General features: G+C 49.7%; 2 protein-coding genes across 19 annotated transcripts; both read right to left on the bottom strand.

Annotated features, from left to right (window-relative positions):
- Positions 1-4,785: 4,785 nt before the first annotated feature.
- Positions 4,786-22,916, bottom strand: LOC121660838 (keratinocyte proline-rich protein-like). Of its 17 annotated transcripts, none has more exons than XM_042020357.1 (5): positions 22,789-22,916; positions 20,171-21,126; positions 20,020-20,116; positions 19,642-19,723; positions 4,786-5,337 (listed from the first exon to the last, which is right to left on the bottom strand). In XM_042020357.1, exons 2-5 carry the CDS (start codon positions 21,104-21,106, stop codon positions 4,953-4,955), a joined length of 1,500 nt encoding a protein of 499 aa, XP_041876291.1. In that variant the 5' UTR covers positions 21,107-21,126; positions 22,789-22,916; the 3' UTR covers positions 4,786-4,952. The 17 variants fall into 17 exon arrangements, with proteins under 17 accessions (XP_041876291.1, XP_041876293.1, XP_041876296.1 ...); XM_042020362.1 differs by lacking the exon at positions 4,786-5,337 and adding an exon at positions 18,467-19,587 and having other exon boundaries at positions 22,789-22,896; XM_042020365.1 differs by lacking the exon at positions 4,786-5,337 and adding an exon at positions 18,467-19,587 and having other exon boundaries at positions 19,642-20,116; positions 20,171-20,350; positions 20,567-21,126; positions 22,789-22,895.
- On the bottom strand, positions 11,604-14,711 carry LOC121660839. Of its 2 annotated transcripts, none has more exons than XM_042020375.1 (2): positions 14,610-14,711; positions 11,604-12,879 (listed from the first exon to the last, which is right to left on the bottom strand). In XM_042020375.1, the coding sequence occupies exon 2, from the start codon at positions 12,856-12,858 to the stop codon at positions 11,929-11,931; it is 930 nt and encodes a 309-aa protein (XP_041876309.1). In that variant the 5' UTR covers positions 12,859-12,879; positions 14,610-14,711; the 3' UTR covers positions 11,604-11,928. The 2 variants fall into 2 exon arrangements, with proteins under 2 accessions (XP_041876309.1, XP_041876310.1); XM_042020376.1 differs by having other exon boundaries at positions 11,604-13,417; positions 14,610-14,678.
- Positions 22,917-23,559: the final 643 nt, after the last annotated feature.

Genomic DNA, 23,559 nt, shown 5'->3' on the forward strand with positions numbered 1-23,559 from the left:
CCCCTGAGGGGGTTTTTCCTTAGAATAGGTGGATTTTCCCTAAAATATTCACTTTGTTTGTCTGTGGTCACTTTGTGTTCTCCCCATGGGTTTTAAGGGAATTTCTGTTCTTGGAGCTGTCCTTTGAACAGATCATTTCCTTTTCACATTCCAAGGAGGAAGTTTGAGGTCCCAAAGAAATTCCTGGACAAGAATTCCATCTGAAATTCAGCTACAAAAAGTCACCTGCCCAGGATTTTATGATTTATCAACAATTCCTCATCTCAAGGGCTGGTTCCCTTCAGAATAAACACATTAAAAATACTAAAAACCGGGAAGAAATTGAATTTTCCTGGGGGAACGTGTTTTTTAGAGGCCAAGATGAGGAGAGGAATTTAGTTCAGGGTTAGAGGACTCAGAGCAAACATTAACTGAAGTCCAGACCCATAAACTCAGCTCAAATAAATCCCCACGGCCTGAAAAATGCTGATATTGTGATTTCACGCTCACATTTACATTAAAAAAATGCCTCTTTGTTCTCAGTTGTAGTGAATTATTAAAATGAAAGGAAAACACAAAAACAAAGCCCCAAATAAATTATTTTATTTACATTTCATGGCCCTGGAATCAATCTAATGAGAAGGAGATACATGAGCAGCACAGAACAGTCTGACTCACTTAATTTGTGGCAATTAAAAGCATCCATTAATTACAGTGATTGACAGTGGAGGCAATTCCAGGAGTTACCAAACCCCATATTTGAGAAAAGTTCCTAAGAACCTCGTCCCATTGCCTTGGAGTTTTTTCCAATGGAGAGAAAATTGGTTTAAAACAAAAAACTGCCCCAAAATCCCCAGGTTTCGGTTTCTGTAATTTGGGTTTTCCCCTGGAAGTTTTAATGGGATCCTTTCCTTTGTGGAACTTCAGCCTTGATATTCCACTGAGAGCCTTGCAAAAAATCAGATCCCAAATGCAAACCCCTGGCACGGGCCCAAAACTCCTTTCACAAGCACTGAACCTGCCTCAGATCAAAGAGTTCTTTAAGAGACAAGAGAAAGAGATAAACTCCCTTCCCAGCTGGAAGAGAAAGCCTTATGGAAATAAAAATTAAAACAAAAAACAAACAAACAAACAAACAAACAAAAACAAAATCAGGAATTTTGGCTTTTGCTGCAAAGGATTTGCAGAAAAAACCACCCCAAACGTACAGATTTTTTACATTAAAAAAAAAAACTTTAAAGAGCATCAATTGGGGCTGAGGAGCTCCAGACTCACCTCAAACAAACCGACTCCAGAGATTTATCTGGGAGATTCCTCATCCTGTTTTTTCCTGGCATGCTGATTGCTGTTGTTGTTGTTGTTGTTGATGATGTTGTTGTTGTTGTCGTCGGTAAATTGATTTTCTGGCTTTAGGAATTCCAGGGCTCTGCTCTGATCCTTCCCGGCTGCTTTGCATACGGAGATGAAATCAGAGGAAGCTGCTGCAGCTGCTTTGCTCTTCCCTATAATTTTCCAAATTGGGCTCCGAAGTCACTTGGCAGAGAGGAAATCATCGGTGTCATTATCCCAGATCGGGTCAGAACACGATCTTCATCCCTCATTCTTCCCCAGATTTTATCGGGGCAATGCCAGGCTTGGAAGAGAACAACCAACAACAGCGGGCAGGAAAATAAACAGGCTAAAATTTGGGAATTACTGCACGAATTTAAGGCTGGTTTGGATCCTGGAATTCCTATTTTGGAGCAGTTTCTGAGCTGTCACCTGGAATCCAATTTCCAGATAAAGGGATGACATTTGGGGGTGGTTTTTCTCATTGGATAATTATGAGATTGAAGGGGAAATAAGGGATTAACTTAAATCACCACCAACTGCTTGTTAATTATTTGTATTTACAGTTCTGTTTTATTGCTTAGACCAGAGCAGGATCTCAGTTCTGTTCATTTCTGTCCATTTCTGTCAATTTCCATCCATTTCTGTCCATTTCCCCTGATTTCTGTCTATTTTCCTTGATTTCTGTCCACTTCCATCCATTTCCATCCATTTCTGTCCATTTCCTTTGATTTCCGTCCATTTCCATCCATTTCTGTTTATTTCTGCCCATTTCCATCCCTTTCTGTCCATTTCCCTTTATTTCCGCCCATTTCCATCCATTTCTGCCCATTTCTGTCCATTTCTGTCCATTTCCGCCCATTTCTGACTTGATTCCCTCGGTTCAATCCCACCAAAAATTAAGTTTTTCCTCTCATGGAGAAGTTTGGGGACGTTTTTACCTCCAGCTCCACAAAAGGTGGTGATTAAAGAATTAAGCCCGCAAATAACTCCAGAGCCGAGGAATTCTTCCTCGCCACCCAACGAGATTTGCTCGGAGCTCGGGAATGATGACAGCACCCCAATTTCCTGGGAATCTTTCATCTTGGAAACAAAACACAGCTAATACTCTTTAATTCCCTGGATAAAACCTGGGGGAGCATGGAATTGCAGCCCCAGGAGGAAGCCTGGAGTGCCTGGGCGTAATTTGGGTCTGTCTAAAAGCTGGGCCAGGTGTCCCTCTGGGGCCACCACCCAAATGCCTTCTTCAGGTCAGGGTCACCTCCCTGGAGCAGCCAGAGGCTTCCCAGGATCACGGAATATCCCGAGGTGGAAGGGAACCCCAAGGATCATCACTGGCCCTGCACAGAACCATCCCCAAGAGTCCTCAGAGTCTCATCACGGGATTTTATAGAGGTCCTGGGTCAGCTGGAGCCGCCAGGAGTGGGCAAGGTTGAAGAAGGAGCTTTGATAAGGCAGCCTGGTCTTATCAGCTCAGCCCAAGCCCAAACCCCCAGAAGACTGAGGATTGGAGAAGGGGATTTTGTTCTTCTTCACTGAGGAGTTGGAGCATGTCCAGGGATGGGAACGGAGCTGGAGCAGCAGGAGAAGGGAATGGAGAGTCCTGAGGGAGCTGGGGGGACTCATCCTGGAGAAAAGGGGGATCCAGCGGGAATTTGGGGCTCTTCCAGGGGGGATTTGGGATCTGATCGCAGGGAACGGGGCCAGCACAAGAGGGAACGGCCTCGAGCTGTGCCAGGGGAGGCTCAGGGTGGATATTTGGGGAAATCCCTCCTGGAAAGGGCGGCCAGGCCTTGGGAGGGGCTGCCCAGGGAGGGTTGGAGTGACCATCCCCTGGAGGTGTCCGAGGGATCCCTGGACGTTGGGCTGGGTGTCCAGGTGGGGACCAGGCACAGCTGGGACTCGATGATCTTGGAATTCTTTTCCAGCCTCAGGGATCCTGGGGTTCTAAAGAGCTGCAGGATCTGCTCCTCAGGAAGGTGGGTGCTCATGGGTGAATTTGGGGTTATTTGGGGCATCTTAGAAATTCCACCCTTGCAAAAGAATTAATTGTAATACTTCATTAGCACCTGTGGAATGAGCCAATGCCACGGAGCGAATTCCCATTCCTGTATCGCCCCACGGCTCACCGAGGCGTGGTGCTAAGACCCAATTTAATCATCCATTAATGAGAAAGATATTAATTAAATCTTCATTTGCCTCCATTGCCTCATTAAAGCTGCTCATCTCAGCAAGAAAATCTGGCAGCTTCCTTTGAGTTTCTTCAAGGATTAAACCTGGAGCTGGTGGCACAAAATCCTGTAAAATTAATTTCTAGTTGGATTTAAGGGGGGACAAGGAAATTTTCCCAGAAAAAAAGCGCAGAGTTTTGTTATCCAGGGGAAATATTGGAATTTTTTCCAGATGCAAAGATTTGTACAGCACTGATTAGTCCAGATCAACAAGGCCAAAGGTTCGGCTTGAATAAAATCTGTCAGAAATTCCAGTGCTCTCCTTGCTGCTGGAATTCACCAGGAATCGTGGTTATGGGAAAAGGGAGATGGGTTCAAGCTGAAAAAGGGGAAATTTAGGTTGGATTTAGGGAAGAAATTGTTCCCTGTGAGGGTGGGGAGGCCCTGGAATGGATTTCCCAGAGAAGCTGTGGCTGCTCCATCCCTGGAAGTGTCCAAGGCCGGGTTGGATCATCCTGGGATAATGGAAAGGAGCTGGAATAAGATGACCTTAAAGGACCTTCCCAACCAAAACCACTCCAGGATTTTATGATTCTTAGGACTGAAAAGGGATTTAAGGAGGAAAAGCAGCCCCATCTCTTCCCCTGGGTCTGGGCCAAGACTTGGCCTCCCTGACCTCTTCCCGAATTTTGCTGCTGTGCAATATTGGGACTATAATGACAGGTTATCAGGAATAACCCTATTAATAACTGGGTGTGTCCCAACCTCAGATCTGCCCTCTGGATGGAGCATCCTTGGGCAGGTTGGGTCACTTCTGGGCACCAGTTTTCCCCTAATAAATGAGAATTTTACTGGGCCAAGAGCGGGGAAAGGGAAAAGCCTGCGAGGAGCAGTCGTGGGGTGGGATATCGGAAAGGGAACGAGGGATCTGGATCATCCTGGAGGTCCCTTCCATCCAGAATCATCCTGGGATTCCACGAAAATCAGAAGAAACAGCCGAGCCCCCCTGTGCAAGGCCATAAAAACCATGGGAACACTGGGAGAGAAAACGGTGGGATGGGTTTGTGGGAAGCGGGAGAAGGAGGAAAAAGCAGGGAAAAAAGGCAAATTGGCAGGAAAATCCAGGATTTTCTGATGCACGCTTGGTTTTCCAGGCTGCAAATCAAAATAATGATATTAATTTTATTTTTAAATATATTAATAATAATTTTAATTAAGATATTGATATTAATAATAATAGGCTTAGGCAGATGAGTGGAGAATGTTGAGGGCTGGTTGGGGCAAAAAACATGGCATGGACCCAAACAAGGTCTCTGGGGTTTAGACTGCAGAAAAAAATGGGATCAGCTGGATCCAAAAGGGATCGGATTGATCCAGCGGGGATCAGATTGATCCAAAGGGGATCAGATTGATCCAAAAGGAATCCAGGTCTGAGTTCTTGGTGGAAAAGCTGATGGTTCTTCTCCAAAAACTTCAGCTAGGAGAAAAGGGGGAATCTGGGGCTCTTCCAGGGGGGATTTGGGATCTGATCGCAGGGAACGGGGCCAGCACAAGAGGGAACGGCCTCGAGCTGTGCCAGGGGAGGCTCAGGGTGGATATTTGGGGAAATCCCTCCTGGAAAGGGCGGTCAGGCCTTGGGAGGGGCTGCCCAGGGAGGGTTGGAGTGGCCATCCCTGGAGGTGTCCGAGGGATCCCTGGAGGTTCTTCTGGGATCGGGCACAGCTTGGACTCAACCTTGGAGATGTTTTCCAACCTCAATAATTCTGCGATCTTCCTTGAAGAAAAAAGAAAAACTAAAAAAGGAACAATTTCCATTCCTCTTCTTCCTGAGCCCCGTGTGGAACTGGAGATTGTCCAACTCCTCGAGCTGGATGGGGTGGAGCCGCTGGAGCCGATGAGTCAATCCCGATGTTTTGGGGTCCGCCCCACCCGTGACCTCATTGCTGGAGTTTTCCCAGCCTTTCCCCCGCAAGCCAAACAAGAAATGTGGGATCTCTGAGCTGCCGCCGGCTTAGGGAGGCCAAGCCACGGCTCACAGGCTGATCTTCCGAGATATTGGGATCGTTGCATCATCGCCAGGATCAGGAACGGGATCAGGAAAGTGGGGCACACGCAAATGGGGGCCAGATAAACAAGGGGATTTAGGGGAGTTCCCAAAACGTGAAGGGAAAGATTTAAATATGGATAGGCAGGGAATATTTGAGGGGATTGTTTTGGCAGGAACGGGTTTGCAGGGAATTGGGAGCGTGGAGAAACCTCCCGTTTCACACAGGGATGGCCAGGTGAGGTGAAAGAGCCCAGAGAAGGGCGCAGAGGAAGGGAAATCCAGCAAAAACATGGAAAAAGCGTTCTCAGACGTTGGAATTCTGCCTCCCGGCTGTTTAGGAGCTGGTTTAACGTTCCTGACGAGTTTTCCACAATCCCTTTTCCCTCTGAAGGGAAAACCCCCTGGATTGGGGCTGGTCCCTGAAGGAGGAGCCCACCCTGAGGGTGGGGAGGAATTCCAAAATTCCAGTTGGTCAAGGGCAGCTCTCAAACCTCCCCAGCCCCAAAAAACCCAGGGATTTGGGATTTATCCAGCTTTCCCAGTTAGGAAAATTTCCCTGGAAAAGGAAACGAGGAAACCGCTGGGATAATGCAGAATAATTTTAATGGGAAGGGAAAGAACGAGGCTAAAACGAAATGAAATAAATAAAATAAAATAAAATAAAATAAAATAAAATAAAATACGGAGTAAAGGACGCAGATCCAGGTGAAGATTCTTCACTTTCATCCTGGAATTTTGGAATGGTTGGGGTGGGATCATCCAGATCCACGGGCAAAGGACACCTCCCACTATCCCAGGTTATTCCAAGCCCATCCAACCTGGCCTGGGACACTTCCAGGGATGGAAAAATCCACATTTTTTTGGGCAAACATTTCCAAGGTGTTAATTTTTATATAAAATGAATTCATTTCCAGAAATTTTTTTCCCTTTGTATTAAAATTAATTATAAGGAGATCGATTTTTTTCCCTTTCCCGACTTTCCTGCGGTGAAAGTGAAAGCCAGGAAGCAGTGACGGGATTGTGTTTGTGGTTATCCCAGGGAAAAGGGAACTTCCTGATGAGTGATTCCCATAAAAGCTAAGCCAGGCTTAATTAGGCCTGGCAGGGAAAGGCTTTGTCAGGTCTGACCACATTTGGGGTGTTCCCCAATCAGTGCCTGCCTCAATTTCTCTGAAAAACCACGGAAAAGGAACCAGTTGCTCCCACAAACCGGATTTCGAGCGTCAGGTTATTCCAAAATTTGGAGAAAAGGGAATTTAATGGCTTTATTCCGCTGCTTGGGAATGTCTGAGGGGAAAAAACCCAACTTAAAAACCCCCAACCTTAAAAACCCCAACTTAAGCTGAACTCAAATTCCCAAATCTGCTTTGGAGGAGTCTCCAGAGCCTTTGGATTGGGCTTGGGTCTGTGTCACACTTCCAACACCTCTTTTTCCTCCTTTGCTGCATCCGCGTTTTCCATTCCTGGCTTTTCCAGCTCTGGAATTTCTTCCTGGCTCCCGTTCCCAGGCGGCTGCTGGCTCCCGCAGCTGCTTCTCCTGCAGGGATGGATCCAACGGGAATTAAAGACGTAGGAGCAGCGCGACGCCCGCCGGGGACTGAATTTCGGCACGAACCCCCCGGAACGCGGGATTTGTGCTCCCAGGGATCTCAGGGAGGTTCTGGAGGTCCCCACTCCTCTCTCCAGCATTCCTGAGGCCTCCCGTGGGTCCACGCTGAGGATGGGCCTGGAGCTGAATTCCGGCACGAACTCCCCAGATCGCGGCGTTTCCGCTCCGTGGGATCTCAGGGAGGTTCCTGCTCCTCCCTCCGGCATTCCCGAGGATCCCAGCACCGTCTCCTGCGGGCAGGTGCTGAGGATGGGCCCCGGGAATGTCACAAGCACGGGAGGGGGGAAGATGATGACTCGGGAAGCGCCACAGGAAACCACCCAGTGATGGCTGGAGCTGGAGGCCGCTGGCCGTGGGCAGCGCCCCTGGAATTCCGAGCACATCTGGGAGGAAAGCCGGAGAACCTGCAGCCAGAGCAGCAAAAACCTCTTGGAATTACACAGTTTATTCCTATTTCTTCGTAAATCCCAGGTGGGAAAACCCCCCATCAGTGAATATTTCTTTTCTTTTTTGAAGTTGATTCCATTTTAGAATTGTATTTTGGGTTTAATTTTTTAAATGTTACTTTTAAATTCTGAGGCGTATTTTTAGGGTTTTTTTTCTAAATTCTATTTAATTTTCATTGTATTTTTTAAACGTCATTCATTTTTTTAAATTTTCGTTTTTAAAAATTCTATCTAATTTTCACTGTTTTTTTTTTTTTAATTTCATTTCACTTGGATTTTATTTTTTAAAATTTCGTTTACTTCTTTCGTTTTATTTTTAAAGAAATCATTTAATTTTTCATGTTGCTCTTACATTTTCATTTCATTTTAAAATTTCGTTTCTTAAATTTTCTTTAATTTTTTATTTTAACTTTTAATTGGGTTTTTAAAAATTATTTAATTTTTAATTCTATTTCTTTTAAATTATTTAATTTTTTTTTTAATGCTCCTTTTAAATCAAACTCCCGGCTCAATTCCAGCTTTTCCTCTTTTCCCCCCTCAACCTTCCCAAAAAGCCCCACCCTGGCTCTATCCACTCCACAATTCCATGATTTTCCATCCCTTCCCGGGATGATTTGTTTATCGCAGCCTGCCCAGCCCTCGCTGGGATAATTACCCAGAGCAGATTCCAGAGCCTGGGATCGCTCCCGGCTCCGGATCCGCATCCGGAGTGGTTCCTTCCCCCTGACAGCTCCAAAATCCGTGATTTCCGTGCCATCCTCCCGGAATTCCTGGGAAAATCCTTCCTCCAGGGACCTCCAGATGAATTCCAGAGAGCCGAGAACTCCACAGGGAATTTTGGTGCCAATTTTTTTTTTTTCCCTGGACACTGAATCCACCTTTTTGTGGAATTAATTCCAGAATATATCCTGGGATTTAACCTGTCAGGGTTAAAAGCTGTGGGATGTGGATGATTCCCGATAAAAATCCCTTCATTTTTGTCCCTGGAGGAATCCAGGCTCTTCCAGAGGCTCCTTCGGAGGTAGGTGTTGGGTGAAGTCACCAAATTCCTGTTTCTCTCCAAAGATTCCGCTGGAAAAGTCCAGGGAAATCCCATTATTTATCTCATGGGGTTTTCCATGGAGACCAAATGCTCTTTGCAGAGAATTCCCAAAGTTTTTGGGTGGGAAAGCAGCGGAATTGGAGTTTCTTCTTCCCAAAAAAATTGATTTTTGCACCAAAGAAATTCCCTGGCTGGCTGGAAACTGGGGAGAAACAACTTTTTAGGGAAAATGGGCTCTGGTTTGGATCATTCTGGCAGGAAAAGAAGGAAAGAAGATTTTCCTCCCTTTTTATCCCATAGAAAATAGATTTGATGTATGAATAATAAAATTTTGGGGGGAGTAAAAAAGGAAAATCTCAGGTTTTCTCCAATTTTTGGATGAAAAACATGGATAAAATGTTACTGAGCATCCTGATTTATGGATGACCTAACCTTTAAAATCCCTTCCATCCCAAAATATTCCATGATTTGGTGACAAACTCATCCAAATCCCACCGGAATTAAAATCAAAGCGACTTTTAAGCTGCAGTTATTTATTGTTAATGAATAACAACATTCCAGCAGATTTTGGGGGGTGATTTTAACAAGAATTCCAATCACCATGGATACATTTTTAAGGCTGCATTCACCCCAAATATCCAAGGAAACAATTCCCAGCAGAGAATCTCCCTTGGAATTTTTGGAGCCACAGAATTCCCGTGAAGCCCCAGCTCGTTTTCCCCAAATTATTGAACAGAGGTGCGAGGGACTTACCAAAATTCCAGGAAGGAATCGATGGGAATGGCCGGGGGAGCCCTGAATCCTTGGAGTTTTATAAGAACTCCCGAACTTCCAGGAAGCTGAGGCAACCTTTGGGCACCAGGTTTAAATTGCCCTCCCCTCATGTGTAATAATCTTAATTACTCTTAATTGGTTTGGGGTTGTTTACCCGCGTTATTCCATTTTCCATGGGAATTCCTGTTACGTCCCCCAGGGTTCCCTTTGGGTTTTTGCAGGAAAAGTTCATTCCAGAGGTGATTTCGCCATTTCTGCCTGGATTTCCAATCCCGGGGTGGTTTGGGTGGGAAGGGGATTAAATCTGATCCCATTCCAACCCTCTTCCACGGGCAGGGACACTTCCCGCTATCCCAGCTCGCTCCAAGCCCAATCCCAAATTTCCTTGGGCTGAAAGTGCCTCAAGGGAGACTTAAATAAGAGGAAAAATTGTAATCCTGTGGATGTTGGAAAATGGATGAATTTCACGGGGTTTTGCTGATTTTTCCGAGGATTTGGGTGGATCCTCGGAGCTGAGAGAATCCCGGAATTCCGGAATGGGTCAGGCTGGAAGGGACCCTCCTCAAAGCTGGCACGGGACTTTTGGGATGGCTCTGGAATATCCCCACTGAGAGGGATTCCAACATTCCCTGGACAATCTGTTCCGGTGCTCAGGGATTAAATTCTTCCCTGTGTCCAGCTGGAAATTCCTGGGAATCAATTCCCACCCCTAGAAATTCCCCCAGGCTGAGCTGGAGCCGCTTCAGAGCCAGTTTTGGGGTGATTTTTGAGGAGGAATCGGTTGTTTTGCTTCAGGAATGTGCAAACCACCTGGAGTCGGGCTGCAGAACAACATCCTGTTTATCTGTGGAAGAAGCACTTCCATCCAAGAGGGAATATTCCAGAGCTGCTCCGAGCCCTGAGGAGCTTTTTCTGGGATAATTTGTTGTTTACATTACGAGGATAAAACACTTTGCATGCATAAATTGCTCGTGAATATTTCTGATAGGTTTTGATATCCCCTCGGTGCGTGGGAACCTCATTATCGGGATTATTTCCCTCATCCCGCCCCAAAAGACAATTCCAGGTTCTCACGGAGTTTTCCAAAAAAATCAGCGTTTGAATTCCTCCTTCCCAGTTGAGGCTGATCCCATCGAGCTCTGCAGATTTCTGGGAATATGGTGAAACTCCTATTTCATACCCTTTGATAATAATTCCACGCAGCTCATGGATCTCTTGGAGGCTCCTGCTTGGAGCCTTCCTCCTTAAAACCAGCAAAAACCTCTGGAAAAATTGGAATTTATTTTATTCCTGTGCCGCTTAAACCGCAGAGCATCCACCCCCCCCCCCCCCAGAGAGGGAACTCATTTTAACCTCCCAGTTTTCCTCGTAGGAAGGAGAATCCAGCAAAATTGCCGTTTGATTTCTGGAAGCGGGGAACTCCTTTGGGAATCGGGAATGGGAATTTGGGAATGGGATGAGGATGGAATTCCTGCCGCGCTTCTCCTCTGTCGCCACCAGGCGGCAGCAGCGCCCCGCGGCACTTTTGGGGTTCCCCGTGGCCTTTTCCATCTCTCGTGACCTTTCCAGGGGCAAATCCCACCGGGAAAAACCTCTGGATGAGGCAGGGAAAGGGCAGCGGGAGAGGCCGAGGATCGTCCTCACGTGGAGAGAGCGGAATTACGGCACAATTCCACAGCTTTTTTGGGACAACGGGTTTTTATTTCGTCCTCTCAGCACAACTCCCTTATCGGAAGCCAATCCACGGAATCAGGAGCTCAGGTTTTTACAATTCAACCTTTTCCTGCTGGTCCATCCCCTCGCCCCCATTTTTTTTTTCCTCCTGCTGGGAGGAAAGGCTGAGGGAATTGGGAATGTTCAGCCTGGAGAAGCTTTGGGTTGACCCCACTGTGGCCTTGCAGGGCCTGAAGCGGCCACAGGGAACATGGGGAGAGACTTTTTCCAAGGGTCTGGAGTTCCAGGAAAAGGGGGAACGGGTTCAGATTGACGGGGGGAAGTTCAGGTTGGATTCTGGGAAGAAATTCCTGTGAGGAACAGCATTCCCTTCCCACAGTAAACCCGTGGTAGTGAACGCAGCCCTAAAATTGGGATTATTTCCCTTATTTTATGCAAAGGAGTGGTGTGACAACAGGGACTTTTTTTTTCCCAGAAGCAGGAATTTAAAAGAGTTTAAAAGACGGAAAATAAATCAGGCAGAGAGCAGGAATCAGCTGCAACCTGAGTTTAATGTGAGTGGCACAACCAGAGTAGAATTGATCCCACAGCAGTAAAAACAGGGTGCAAACGTTGTCACGAAGGCACTGGGTGGAGGTTCCAAGTGGCTCAGAGCTCCTCAGCCTCTCCCCAACACCTTCCTAGTGCTGGAAAATCCGAATTTGGGGTCAAATAAAACAGGGGATTCACTCTGGGAGCTTAACACGGGCACGATAAGGGGTAAAACCAGGCTTGGGGGGTAGGACTGGGAATGGAGGGGGGACCCCCCCGAGCCCGCAGCTCCATCTGCTGAGGGATTCCAGGCTCCTGCTCCTCCCTCACCAGAGACACTTGGAAGCGCAGCGACTTTTCTTGGAGTGCCCGGAGCGCTTGGCCCCCGCCGAGGACAGGCGGGAGGGGCGCGGGGACGCGCGGAGGTGGGGACAGCGGGACTTGCTCAGGTGCTGCGCGGAGGAGCTCCTGGCCTTGGTCCCCTCGTGCAGCAGCGAGCCCTTGGCCACCGGTTTGTGCGGGGGACACTCCTTGGTCTCCTTGACGGCCACACCGCTCCGGGCGGTGCTCAGGCGCTGCTCCGAGGAGTAGCCGGTGACGCATTCCTGCGTCGGGTACCCCTTGGAGCAGCGGTGCGGGGCGACACCGCCCAGGCACTCCTGCAGGAAGGAGTGGCCGAAGCTCTGCTGCGGGGGACACTCGGTGACCCCGCGGAGGGGCAGCGAGTAGCCGCTGGTCAGCCCCGGCGGCGGGCGCAGCTCGGCGCAGCGCGAGGGGCACTTGGCCACCTTGTGCGAGCGGCACTCGCCCCGGCAGGACGCCGAGGAGCGGATGCCGCACGGGGGGAAGCGCAGCCGGCCCGGCTCGGGGCAGCGCGGGGCGCAGGGCGGGAGGCTCCTGGCCACGCGTTTCTTGTCGCCGCGGGGCCTCTCGAAGGCCGGCAGCGTCTGGGTGAGGCCGGCGCCCTTCGGGACGGGCTCCAGGCGCGGCAGCAGCCGCGTGGTCTCGCAGGGCTCCGGGTAGAGCAGCACGCACTTCTGCACCAGCGGCTGGCACGGCACCAGCGACACCTGGGTGGCGGCGGGCAGCGCTTGGGGACAGCTGTGCCAGCGCGGCACCGGGCTCTTGGTGATGCTCAGGGGGTGGCAGGTGTTGGCGAAGGCCTCGGCGTGCGCCGGGCACTGCGGGAGGGTCTCGGTGATGAATTTGGGGCCCGGCAGGAGCAGCGGGGTGCAGCGCTCCCCGGGGTAGTGCATGGCGGAGCGGGGCCCTCAGACCTGCGGGGGAGAGCAGAAAAGCAGCGATTTGCGGGATTTTTTGTGATTCAGCATCAAAACTCGCCCACGCCCCGCTCTCCTCACGGTCAGTGGTTCGAAGCGGGGTGTGTTTAGGAGGGGACCGAAAGTTCTGTCCTCAGCTCCAGGTTCTGCTCTCAAGAGGCTGAAAAAATCCGGAATTGCAGCTGAGGAGGTTCGTGCCACCTTTCAGACCTCGGCACTTCCCCCTCCTGAGCTGTTCCGTGACTCCCCGAGCACCTCCGGGCCCTCCCTGGGTCACCCTTTCAAGTTGAGCTCCTGCGAGATGAAAGAGGAGCCAAAATTACGGGTGTGGCCACCCAATAATAGCCGGGTGCGGCCCCAAAGCCACGCCGAGGGTGAGGAGAGGTTTGGGGCTCTCTGGAGCTCCGGTGTGACCTATCCGAGCTCCGATCCCCCAGGGATTTGGGGCCTGGAATGGGGCAGGGGCAGCTCTGGCTCCCTGTCACAGCAAATCCCAGGTTTTTTAGGGAAACGCAGCAGCATCGAGTCAAAACACCTGGGGGAAGGAAGGCAAAATCAAGGTCAAATCTCAGCTTGATGAAGGGATTAAATATCCCGGAATCCCAGAAGATTCGGGGTTGGAAGGGACCTCAGCCCAGCCCTCCTGCCAGGACGGTGTCACCCGGAGCAGGTGACACGGGTGGGTTGGGAATGGCTCCAGCTTCACTGATTTGGGGAGAATTACACCCAATAAAGCAGCCCCCGGGGCCGCACCAGGGCCCTGGTTTTATTATGGGACCCCAAAATCCTCTCCTAAAACCCCCGCGAGAGTGAACCCCCGCCCTCCGCCAAGGGGAGTCCGGCTGAGACCCGAAAAGAACCAGGTGGCACAAGCAGGTCCCCATTTTCTCCTCTGAAAATCTCTCCTTTCCTTGGAAATTGTAGGAAAAACCGTCCCAACTCCAGAAACACCCCAGTTTTAGGGAGTTTCCCCAGGTTTAAACAGGATTATTTTGACCAAAAATCGCTTGGTTCCAGTATTTTTTGGAGAGTAAAGCATTAAATTCAACAGCTGTGAAAAATAAATCTACATTTTCTGAGCACCCCTAAATCCGATCGTTCCAGGATTTAGGGTTTCGTCTTCCCAAATCCCATCGCGGGGTGTCCCAAACCGGGACAATTCGTTATCGCCACAATCAAACCAATCATTGTCCAATAAAAACAATGCCGGGAAAACAATGGCAGCAATTACCACAACAGCTGAAGCTCATTAAGACAAAAATCTCTTAATTAGGGGGATTATTTGCGCCTCCCACTCATTTTTAGGGGGGTTTAGCCGGGAGGTTTTAGGAATTGGGGGTTTGACAGGTGCAGGCTTGGCTGGAGAGGCCTGATTTTCCCGTCTGAAATTCCGTCAGCTCCGGGCTCTGGTCGGAACAAAAATCCCTTTGTTTAAAATTCCAGAAAAGCAGCAGCAAATTCTTTTTCCCTCACTTCTTTTGGAGGAGCTGCCTCGGCTCTTCCAACTTCACACCCGATCCCCGCCGGGATCCAGCCCTTTATGGAGCCAAATCCTACCGGAGAACACAGGAAAAGACCCCACAAATCCCACTCCTGCCTCCACGATCCGCGTGGAATTTCTTCCCTGTTTTTCTTCAGCGCAACTCCAGCCGGAAGAGCCGCGCATCCCAAAAGGCTGGAGGGATTAAAATCGGAATTTCAGGAGCTCCTGTGGAAGCTGGACTTACCCAGGTCATGAGGGAGAAGAACCGGAGAGAAGTGTCCGGGAAAGCCCCGGGGTGGCCGGGCTTTTATGGAGCCCGGGAATGCCCCAGGGAATCGGGGAGGTTGGGTTTGGGTTGGGTGATGCTTTAATTGCATCCCAATCCCGGCCACGTGCGGCTCGGCGCTCCCAGGGATGTCCTGGATCACCGGGAGCTCCAGATCCCAGAGGTTGGACCAGAGAAAAACCCCAAGGATCCTCAGGGATCCCAAATCTGCCGTGCCCGCCCCATGAAATTCCAGCCAAAACAGCCCTTTCCACCCCAAAAAAAATCCCAGTGGAGCCCAGCCAAGGGAATGAGCAAGGAATTCCTCATTCCCATGGGAGCTGCAGGCAGAAATCCCTTTGAAAACGCCGTCCAGGAAGGACTCCGGGCAGCCCATAATTACTGGGACACGCGGATTCCTTCCCGGGAATCCAGGGAAGAGAGTGATCATTAGGAGCCAGGAACCCTTTTGGGACAGCTCCCAAAAATTCCCAGTCACAAAGGGGCCGGTCGTGCCCCGAGAGGTGACGCTTTTCTGGCACCACAAAGAGGAGAAGGGACCAGGCTCATGCCAACCCCAAAATTCCCATTTCCTGCTCCGTCACTCCCTTTGTTCCCTGTTTATCCCACAAAAACAAACCCCAGGGAAAATGAGCAGGGGCAGGGTTGGGAATGGCGGCTGGGAACGCGTTTTGGGAGAGTCGCTTCTGCACGAGGGAAGAGCCTGGAATTTTCTTAGTCCCTGGAATTCTTGGGTTTTTTTGGTCCCTTTAATCTGAATCCAACGCTTTTGGATTCCAGGGATTCGGGTGAGGTGCCTGGAAAAGAGGGGAATGTCATGGAATATCCTCGTCGGAAGAGGCACGCAGGGATCAAATCCAACTGCGGGCCCTGCACAGAATTCCCAGAATCCCACCCCGTTCCTGGGAAAACGCTCCTGGAGCCTTGGGAATGCGGCCATTCCATAGGGACCCTGGTCACCCTCTGCGGGAAGAATTTCCCTAAAATCCCAAACCTCTCCTGAGGTGAAATAAGTGAATTTTTGATGGAGTGAGCGGAAAATCCCATATCCATAGGAAGGATCTGCTGGGATCCTTTCCCCGGCGGTTCCCAACGGACACCGGGATGGTTTTTAGGTGATTTTTGGTGGATTTGGCAGTGCCACATTTACGCTTGGATTCCACATTTTGAAGGATTTTTTAACGTCAAGAATTCCATGATCGGAATATTTGGATATTGGAGTATTGGAATATTGGAATATTTGGATATTTGAGTACTGGAATATTGGATTATTGGAATATTGGAATATTGGAATTTTGGAATATTGGAATATTTGGATATTGGAATATTGGGATATTGGAGTATTGGAATATTGGAATATTGGAATATTTGGATATTGGAGTATTGGGATATTGGAATATTTGAGTATTGGAATATTGGAATATATGGAATATTGGAATATTTGGATATTGGAATATTGGGATATTTGAGTATTGGAATATTTGGATAGTTGGATATTGGATTATTGGAATATTTGAATATTGGAATATTGGAATATCGGGATATTTGAGTATTGGAATATTGGATTATTTGTATACTGGAACATTTGGATATTTGAATATTTGGATATTGGAATACTGGGATATTTGGAATATCAAGCTCCAAATTACGGCCCACAAACTGAATTTCCAGTGTTATTTTCTCCTTTCCCAGAAGCCTGGAGGCATCCCCGTGACTTCCATTTAATTTCCCAGCTCCATAGGAAATTACAGGGACACGGTGCCTCTTTTCCAGGTTGATCCCAACATTCCAAGGGCTGAAGGGAGGAACCCTGAAGACAAATCCCGACTCCAACCTGGATTCCTCTCACTTTTATGGAGTTTCCCTCCCCTGAACAACAACAAACTTTTTAATGCTGAATTCCCTGACCTAAAATCCCAGGAATAAACAGGCGTCGGAGCGTGGATTAATCCCAGTTTTATGGGCTCCATGATCCCAATTCCTTGGGAAGCTCGGGATCAAGGAGCCTCCAGGAGCTGCTAATTCCCGGTTGTGCGTGCCCAGTTTGGGCGAGCAGAGCATTAACACCATGACCTGGCATTAAAAATGTCCTTAATTAGCATCCAAATGCCCTTAATTAACATTTGCGAGGCCCTTTCATCTCCCGGAGGCTCCTGGGACACTGGGGGGGGGGGTCATTATTCCCAATTAAACACTGAGGAAACTGAGGCACAGCTGAGTCAGAGCCAGGGCCAGGCTCCAGCACAGCCCCCTCCAAAACATCCCCAAATCCCGGTGACCCCAAAACCTGGGATCCAGCCTCCCGGGAGGATTTTTCCAGATGATTCCATGGGAAAAGCCACAAGGCCACCCCGGGATGGGACAACTCCTCCAAAGGTGATGGAGGGGCCGGGAACGTTGGGAATGTTCAGCCTGTGGAGACCTCAGAACCCTTCCCAGGATCTGCTGGGGTTCCAGGGAAGCTGGAGAGGGACTTTTCCTCAGGACAGGACACAGGGAATGGGGTCAGAGTGACAGAGGGGGAATTTGGGTGGGATTTTGGGATGGAATTGTTCCCTGTGTGGGTGAGGAGGCCCTGGCCTGGGTTATTCCATGGATTCCCCACCCCTGGGAATGTCCAAGGCCGGGCTGGAGCAGCCTGGGACAGTGGGAATGTCCCTGCCCATGGAATGGGATGATTTTGACATCCCTCCAACCTAAACCATTCCATGATTTCATCCCTCAGTTTCGGGGGGATCCGGAGGGTTGGGTCATGGCACCATCCCTGGCTCGGGGGGCGGCCGGAGCAGCACATTCCCTGCTGGAAAAAACCCCCAAACTCCCAGGAGAAGGCAACCCCCGGGATCTCCCAACACTTCCAGGAGCTCTTGGACAACTGCAGGTGGCACCTGGAGGTCACCGAGCCAGGGAGGGGCAGGACAAGATGCGGGACAGCGTCCCCAGCCGGGCACACCCTCCTGTCCCCGCGGGCACCACCCGTGGTCACCTCCCGAGCTCCTCGGGGTGAGCTCCTGCTCCTTTTCCTAATGATGGGGCTCATCCGCTGCTTTTTCCAGCCCGGATTTCACTGGATTTAATAAAGAAATATTTAATATTTAATAAGTATTTCTTATTAAATAAATATTCCGTATTTAGTATTTCACGTTAAAGAAATATTTATTATTAAAGAAATATTTATTATTGAAGAAATGTTTAATATTAAATATTAAATAAATAATTCTTATTAAATAAATATTTAATATTAAATAACTATTTCTTATTAAATAAATATTTCTTATTAAATAAACATTCCATATTTAATGTTTCACATTAAATAAATATTTATTATTAAAGAAATATTTATTATTAAAGAAATATTTATTATTGAAGAAATATTTAATATTAAATATTTAATATTAAATATTTCTTATTAAATAAAGATTCCATATTAAATAAATATTTCTCATGAAATAAATATTTCTTATTAAATAAATATTTATTCTTAAATAAGGATTCCATATTAAATAAATATTTCTCATTAAATAAATATTTAATATTAAAAATATATTTATTCTTAAAGAAATATTCCGTATTTAACATTTCATGTTAAAGAAATATTTCTTACTAAATAAATACTTATTATTAAAGAAATAATTCTTATTAAATGAATTTTTATTATTAAAGAAATATTTAATGTTAAAGAAATGGTCCATGTTTAATATTTCTTATTAAAGAAATATTTATAATAGTATTAAACATTTCTGATAATATTAATAACATGATTTATAACGATATTCAATTAATATTGAATAAAAATTCAATTAAAAAACCACCAAGAGGCAGAAAACCAAGATTTTAATCAGAGGTCAGACAAGAATGTTTATTTAAGTTTATATCTATTTAAAGTATTCATATATTTCTGTACATAAAGTCTGCTTTCAATGCACATCTTCAGCGTAAAGAATTTAATTGATTAATTACCTTTATAAGGAAACATTTATAAAATAATCCTGCTACAGCTTTCAGTGTTATTTCGAAGAGTTTTCCTTTCAAGTTGTGGTTTTTATCTTGATTAAGGGATAAAACATCGGTGTGGAACGTTTCAGCTTTGTCCCGCCGGGAATTCTTGGGGAATTCTTGGGAAATTCCTGCTTGGGGATTCTGCTGGAGTCAAAAAACAGGAATTCTGGCCACATTCCAAAGGGAAAGGGCTCTCCTGGGCTGGGATGGTCCTTTTCCACCTGAATTTGAGGAATTCCCTCTCTGTGCACTGGAAAAGGTCTGGAGTCTCCCTCCCTGGGGATATTCCAGAACCATCCCATGCTCCGGGATCACCCTGCTGGAACAGGGAATTTGGACCCACCCTGGTCCCTCCTGACCTCGCCCATCCTGGGATTCTGAGGGAATTTGATCCCATTTCCTTCAGAAATTCACGTTCGGCTTCCGAGTCCAACCCCGGATGTTCTGGAAAGCTCCGAGCCTTGTGGAATCCAACTTAACCGGAACATTCCCTCCCAATTCCAGGAAGAAACGTGGAGCTGGGATCTGGAGCAGTCCTCCCGAAGCTGTGGAGATCTGGACTCCTCAGACCTTTCTATTCCTTCGTTTAATATGATTTTTATTGCTTACAATCAGGATTTCTTGGAATTCGGTGGGAATTTCATCTCATCCCACCAACGCCTTGCGGCAGATCAAGGAAAGAACCAGAGGCACCCAGAATGTCACCACGGAAAGGGAGAGAAACGCTGGGAAACCGGGATAACGCCGATGGTAGCGACGGGAGGAGATAAAGATCCCAAATCCCGATTTCCCAGGGTTTGTCCTCGTCCTGCTCCCTGTCACCAGGGCCACTTGGGAGCCGAGCAGTATTTCTTGGAGTGGCTGGAGATCTTCACTCCACCACACTGCTGGGGGACGCACTTGGTGGCACTTTGCTGAGGGACACACTTGGTCATACCTTGCTGAGGGACACATCTGGTCACGCTTTGCTGGGGGACACACTTGGTGGCACTTTGCTGAGGGACGCACTTGGTGGCACTTTGCTGAGGGACACAAACTGTCCCATACTGCTGGGGGACACACTTGGTGGCACTCTGCTGAGTGACACTCTTGGTGGCACCCTGCTGGGGGACACAGGTTGTCCCACACTGCTGAGGGACACACTTGGTGGCACTTTGATGGGTGACACTCTTGGTTACACACTGCTGGGGGACACAAACTGTCCCATACTGCTGAGGGACACACTTGGTGGCACTTTGCTGAGGGACAACCTTGGTGGCACTCTGCTGAGTGACACTCTTGGTGGCACACTGCTGGGGGACACAGATTGTCCCACACTGCTGAGGGATGCACTTGGTGGCACTTTGCTGAGGGACACACTTGCTGGCACTCTGCTGAGGGATGCACTTGGTGGCACTTTGCTGAGGGATGCACTTGGTGGCATTTTGCTGAGGGATGCACTTGGTGGCACTTTGCTGAGGGATGCACTTGGTGGCATTTTGCTGAGGGATGCACTTGGTGGCACTTTGCTGAGGGACAACCTTGGTGGCACTTTGCTGGGTGACACACTTGCTGGCGCTCTGCTGGGTGGCACAAACCTCCCCGCTCTGCTGCTGCGGGACACAAATGCTGGCCCCGCCGGTGTCACACTGCTGCGGGACACACTTGGTGACACACCTGCTGTGCCACTGCGGGGGCACGCAGGGGGTGACGCTCTGCTGCTGGGGGACAGGCGCTGTCACCCACTGGTAGGAGACGCACTGGGCTGCGCGCTGCTGGGGGACACAGGTGGTGACACACCTGGGGACACCCTCCTGGGGACAGAAGGTGCTCACACGCTGCTGGGGGACGCACCTGGTGGTGCTCTGCTGCTGCGGGATGCCTTTGGTGGCATACGGCGGCCGCGGCACGCAGGTGGTGACACACCTGGGGACAACCTTCTGCTGGGGGACGCACTCGGGCTGGGGCACCCGCAGCTGCTGTGGCACGCACTGGGTGACACCGGTGACACCCGCGCCGCCCGTCACGCGCTGCTGTGGCACGCACGTCGTCACGCACCTGGGGACAATCTTCTGCTGCTGGAGGACGGGCGGGCACTGCTGCGGCACCTGCAGCTGCTGTGGCACGCACTGGGTCACCCTCGCCTGGTGTGGCACGCACCGGGTGACACCGGCGCCGCTGGTCGCGTGCTGCTGCGGTGGCACGCACGTTGTCACACGCCTGGGGACAATCTGCTGCTGCAGGAGGCGCTGGGGCACACAGAGGGGTCCGCAGAGCTGCTGGGGCACGGCCTGGGTGACGCTTTGCTGGTGGCACACGCTGGAGGACATCGCCCGCTGCAGGGGGACGTGGCCGAGCACGGCCTGGGGGATGCAGGTGGTGGAGTGCCACTGCTGAGCCGGGAAGGGGACGCCAGGGGACAGCGCCGCGGGGTGCTGGTAGAGCGGAGGGAGGTGCTGCTGGAGGTAGCAGGACATCTTGGGGACACTCGGCAGGACTGGAAGGACACGGACGGGGTTGGAATGAGGTGGACTTTGAGGTCCCTCCCAACCCAACCCATTCGGTGACACCTGAGGAAGCCTCTGGTCCCCAAACCTCAGGGACACGTCCCAGCTGTGCCACGGTCCCAGCACAGGTGGGAGGTCTTGGGGACATCGTGGGGACACTTGGGCAGGACAGGAATGACACAAGCGGGGTTGGAATGAGGTGAATTTTAAGGACCCTCCCAACCCAACCCATTCAGTGACACCTGAGGAGGCCTGGACAGGCGAGTTCCTCGCAGTGCCCACACCTCGGGGACACGTCCCAGCTGTGTCACCGTCCCAACACAGCCCCAGCACCACTTGAGGGACCCAACTGCTCGTTTTTAACTCTGAACCACGGCCCGAATCCAAACTGGGGACACCTGGGGACACCCAGCACTGAATGTCCCACCAGAGTGACGAGGACATCGCTGAAGGTCTGACTTGAAGGCACTCAATATCTTCTCGAAGCCCTCGTGGTCCCCTGTCACAGACTGTGACCCCCTCCCCGTCCCTGGAGCTCCACAGGGAGCTGATTTGGGATCTCAAACTGATCCTGGAGCTGCTTTCCATCCTTAAATCCAATCCCCCATCCCTCCCTTCTCTCTTCTTGTGGCCTCCCCGTGATGCTTTGAGGAGAAATCCCAGCCCCAAGGAGCTCTGAACCTCTGGCCACCTCTGCCACAGCTGGAGAGGCCGAGGCCACCCAGGGCAGGGGTTCCCAGCTCCCGCCCCCCAAGTTCAAGCTCGTTAACAAAGCAAAGTTAATTAAAGGGGATTGAGACCACAACGGCACCAGGCTGCTCCCAGCTCTGCTGGGATTGTGTGGCCCCACACAGCAGAGCTGTGCGGGCACTCCCCAAATCAAACAGCCCCCAAATTAATGCAAAACCCCCTAATTAATGAATGAATTTAATGAATGAATTAATTAAAACAAACTTCCCTCGCTCCCAAATTCCCCTTTTTCAGCAGCGAATCGGGGATTCAGATACTCAGCAGCGAACACCGAGAGTCCCCTCCCAGTTCCAACCCATCGGTTTGAGGAACCTCTCCCAAATAATCAGTTTTTATACGGAAAAATCGGGAATGAATCTGAATTTGGTAATCACGGAATCCCAGAGCGATTTGGGTTGGAAGGGACATTAAAGATCAACTCAACCCCTGCCATGGGACACCTTCTGCTGTCCCAGGTGTCTCCAGCCCGGCCTTGGACACTTCCAGGGATGGGGAAATCCATGGAATAACCTGGGCCAGGGCCTCCCCACGCTCACAGGGAACGATTCCTTCCCAAATCCCACCCAAATTTCCCCTCTTTCACTCTGAACCCATTCCCCCTTCTCCTGTCACTCCAGTCGCTGATGGAAAGTCCCTTTCCAGGCTCCCTTCTTGCAGGGAATATTCTCCTTGGAAACCACCAATCCCACCCCAAAACGAGCTGGCATTTTTTCCAAAGCCACCCCGGATCTCACCAAACCCAAGTCCCGCTTCCAAACCCTGTCCAAGCTGGCCTTGGACATTCCTCAGAATGGGGAATCTTCCCTGAGCAACCCAATCCAGCCCATCCCCACTCTCAGAATAAAGAATTCCCTCCTAATTCCCCATCCCAGCATCTCCAGAGGCTCAGGAACCGGACTCACCCAGCTCCTAGGGGTGGGAAGAACTTCCAGAGGTGACCAGCGCGTCCCAGCTCCGGGAGAGCTTTTATAGGGCCGCCGGAGGTGCCTGGGAGCCGCCAGGGCCCCATTAACTCCTGGCCCTCCTGGAGTGAGTCGGAGCCGCCGACTCATCCCCGACAATGAGTGGTTCCATGTCAGCTTCCCAGAGCGCGTAATTACCTCGGGATAATCCCGCCTGGCACGGGAAGCCTCGATGGCATTCGGAGCGGCAGCCCCAGCCTCGGGCTGTGTTTGGGGAGTGAAGCCCTGGATGCGTAGGAATGGCTTTCCAGGGGTTTTCCCATCCCTGGAGGTCTCACGGGGAACGATTCCTTCCCAAATCCAACCTAAATTTCCCCTCTTTCATTTTTAACTCGTTCTCCCCTTTTCCCGCCGCTGCAGTTCCTGATGGAAAAGTCCCTCCCACCATCCCTGTGCAGGGAATGTTCGTCCTGGAAACCACCAATCCCGGCCCAAAATGAGCTGGCATTTTTGCCAAAGCCACCCTGGATCTCTCCTTGGGAATGGAATGGGGTTGTCCCAATAATTTATGGCTCTGTTGGATTTGGGACGGGTTTTCCATGGGCTTCTCCAGCTCCATGGTTGCCTCTCACCCACCCCACAATGCCCGGATTTTGGGGGTGTTTGGGCAGGTTTTGGGCAGGGATTTGGTTCCACTGAGGGAAAACAGGAGAACAAATCCCCCCTTGGATATCTTGTTAGCCAGCAAAATCTTCATTTTTTAATTAAAAA

This window comes from Corvus kubaryi, unplaced genomic scaffold (assembly GCF_017639235.1).
Source record: "Corvus kubaryi isolate FWS band 111438036 unplaced genomic scaffold, C.kubaryi_AGA036_p1.0 36967, whole genome shotgun sequence".
Classification (NCBI taxonomy): domain Eukaryota; kingdom Metazoa; phylum Chordata; class Aves; order Passeriformes; family Corvidae; genus Corvus; species Corvus kubaryi.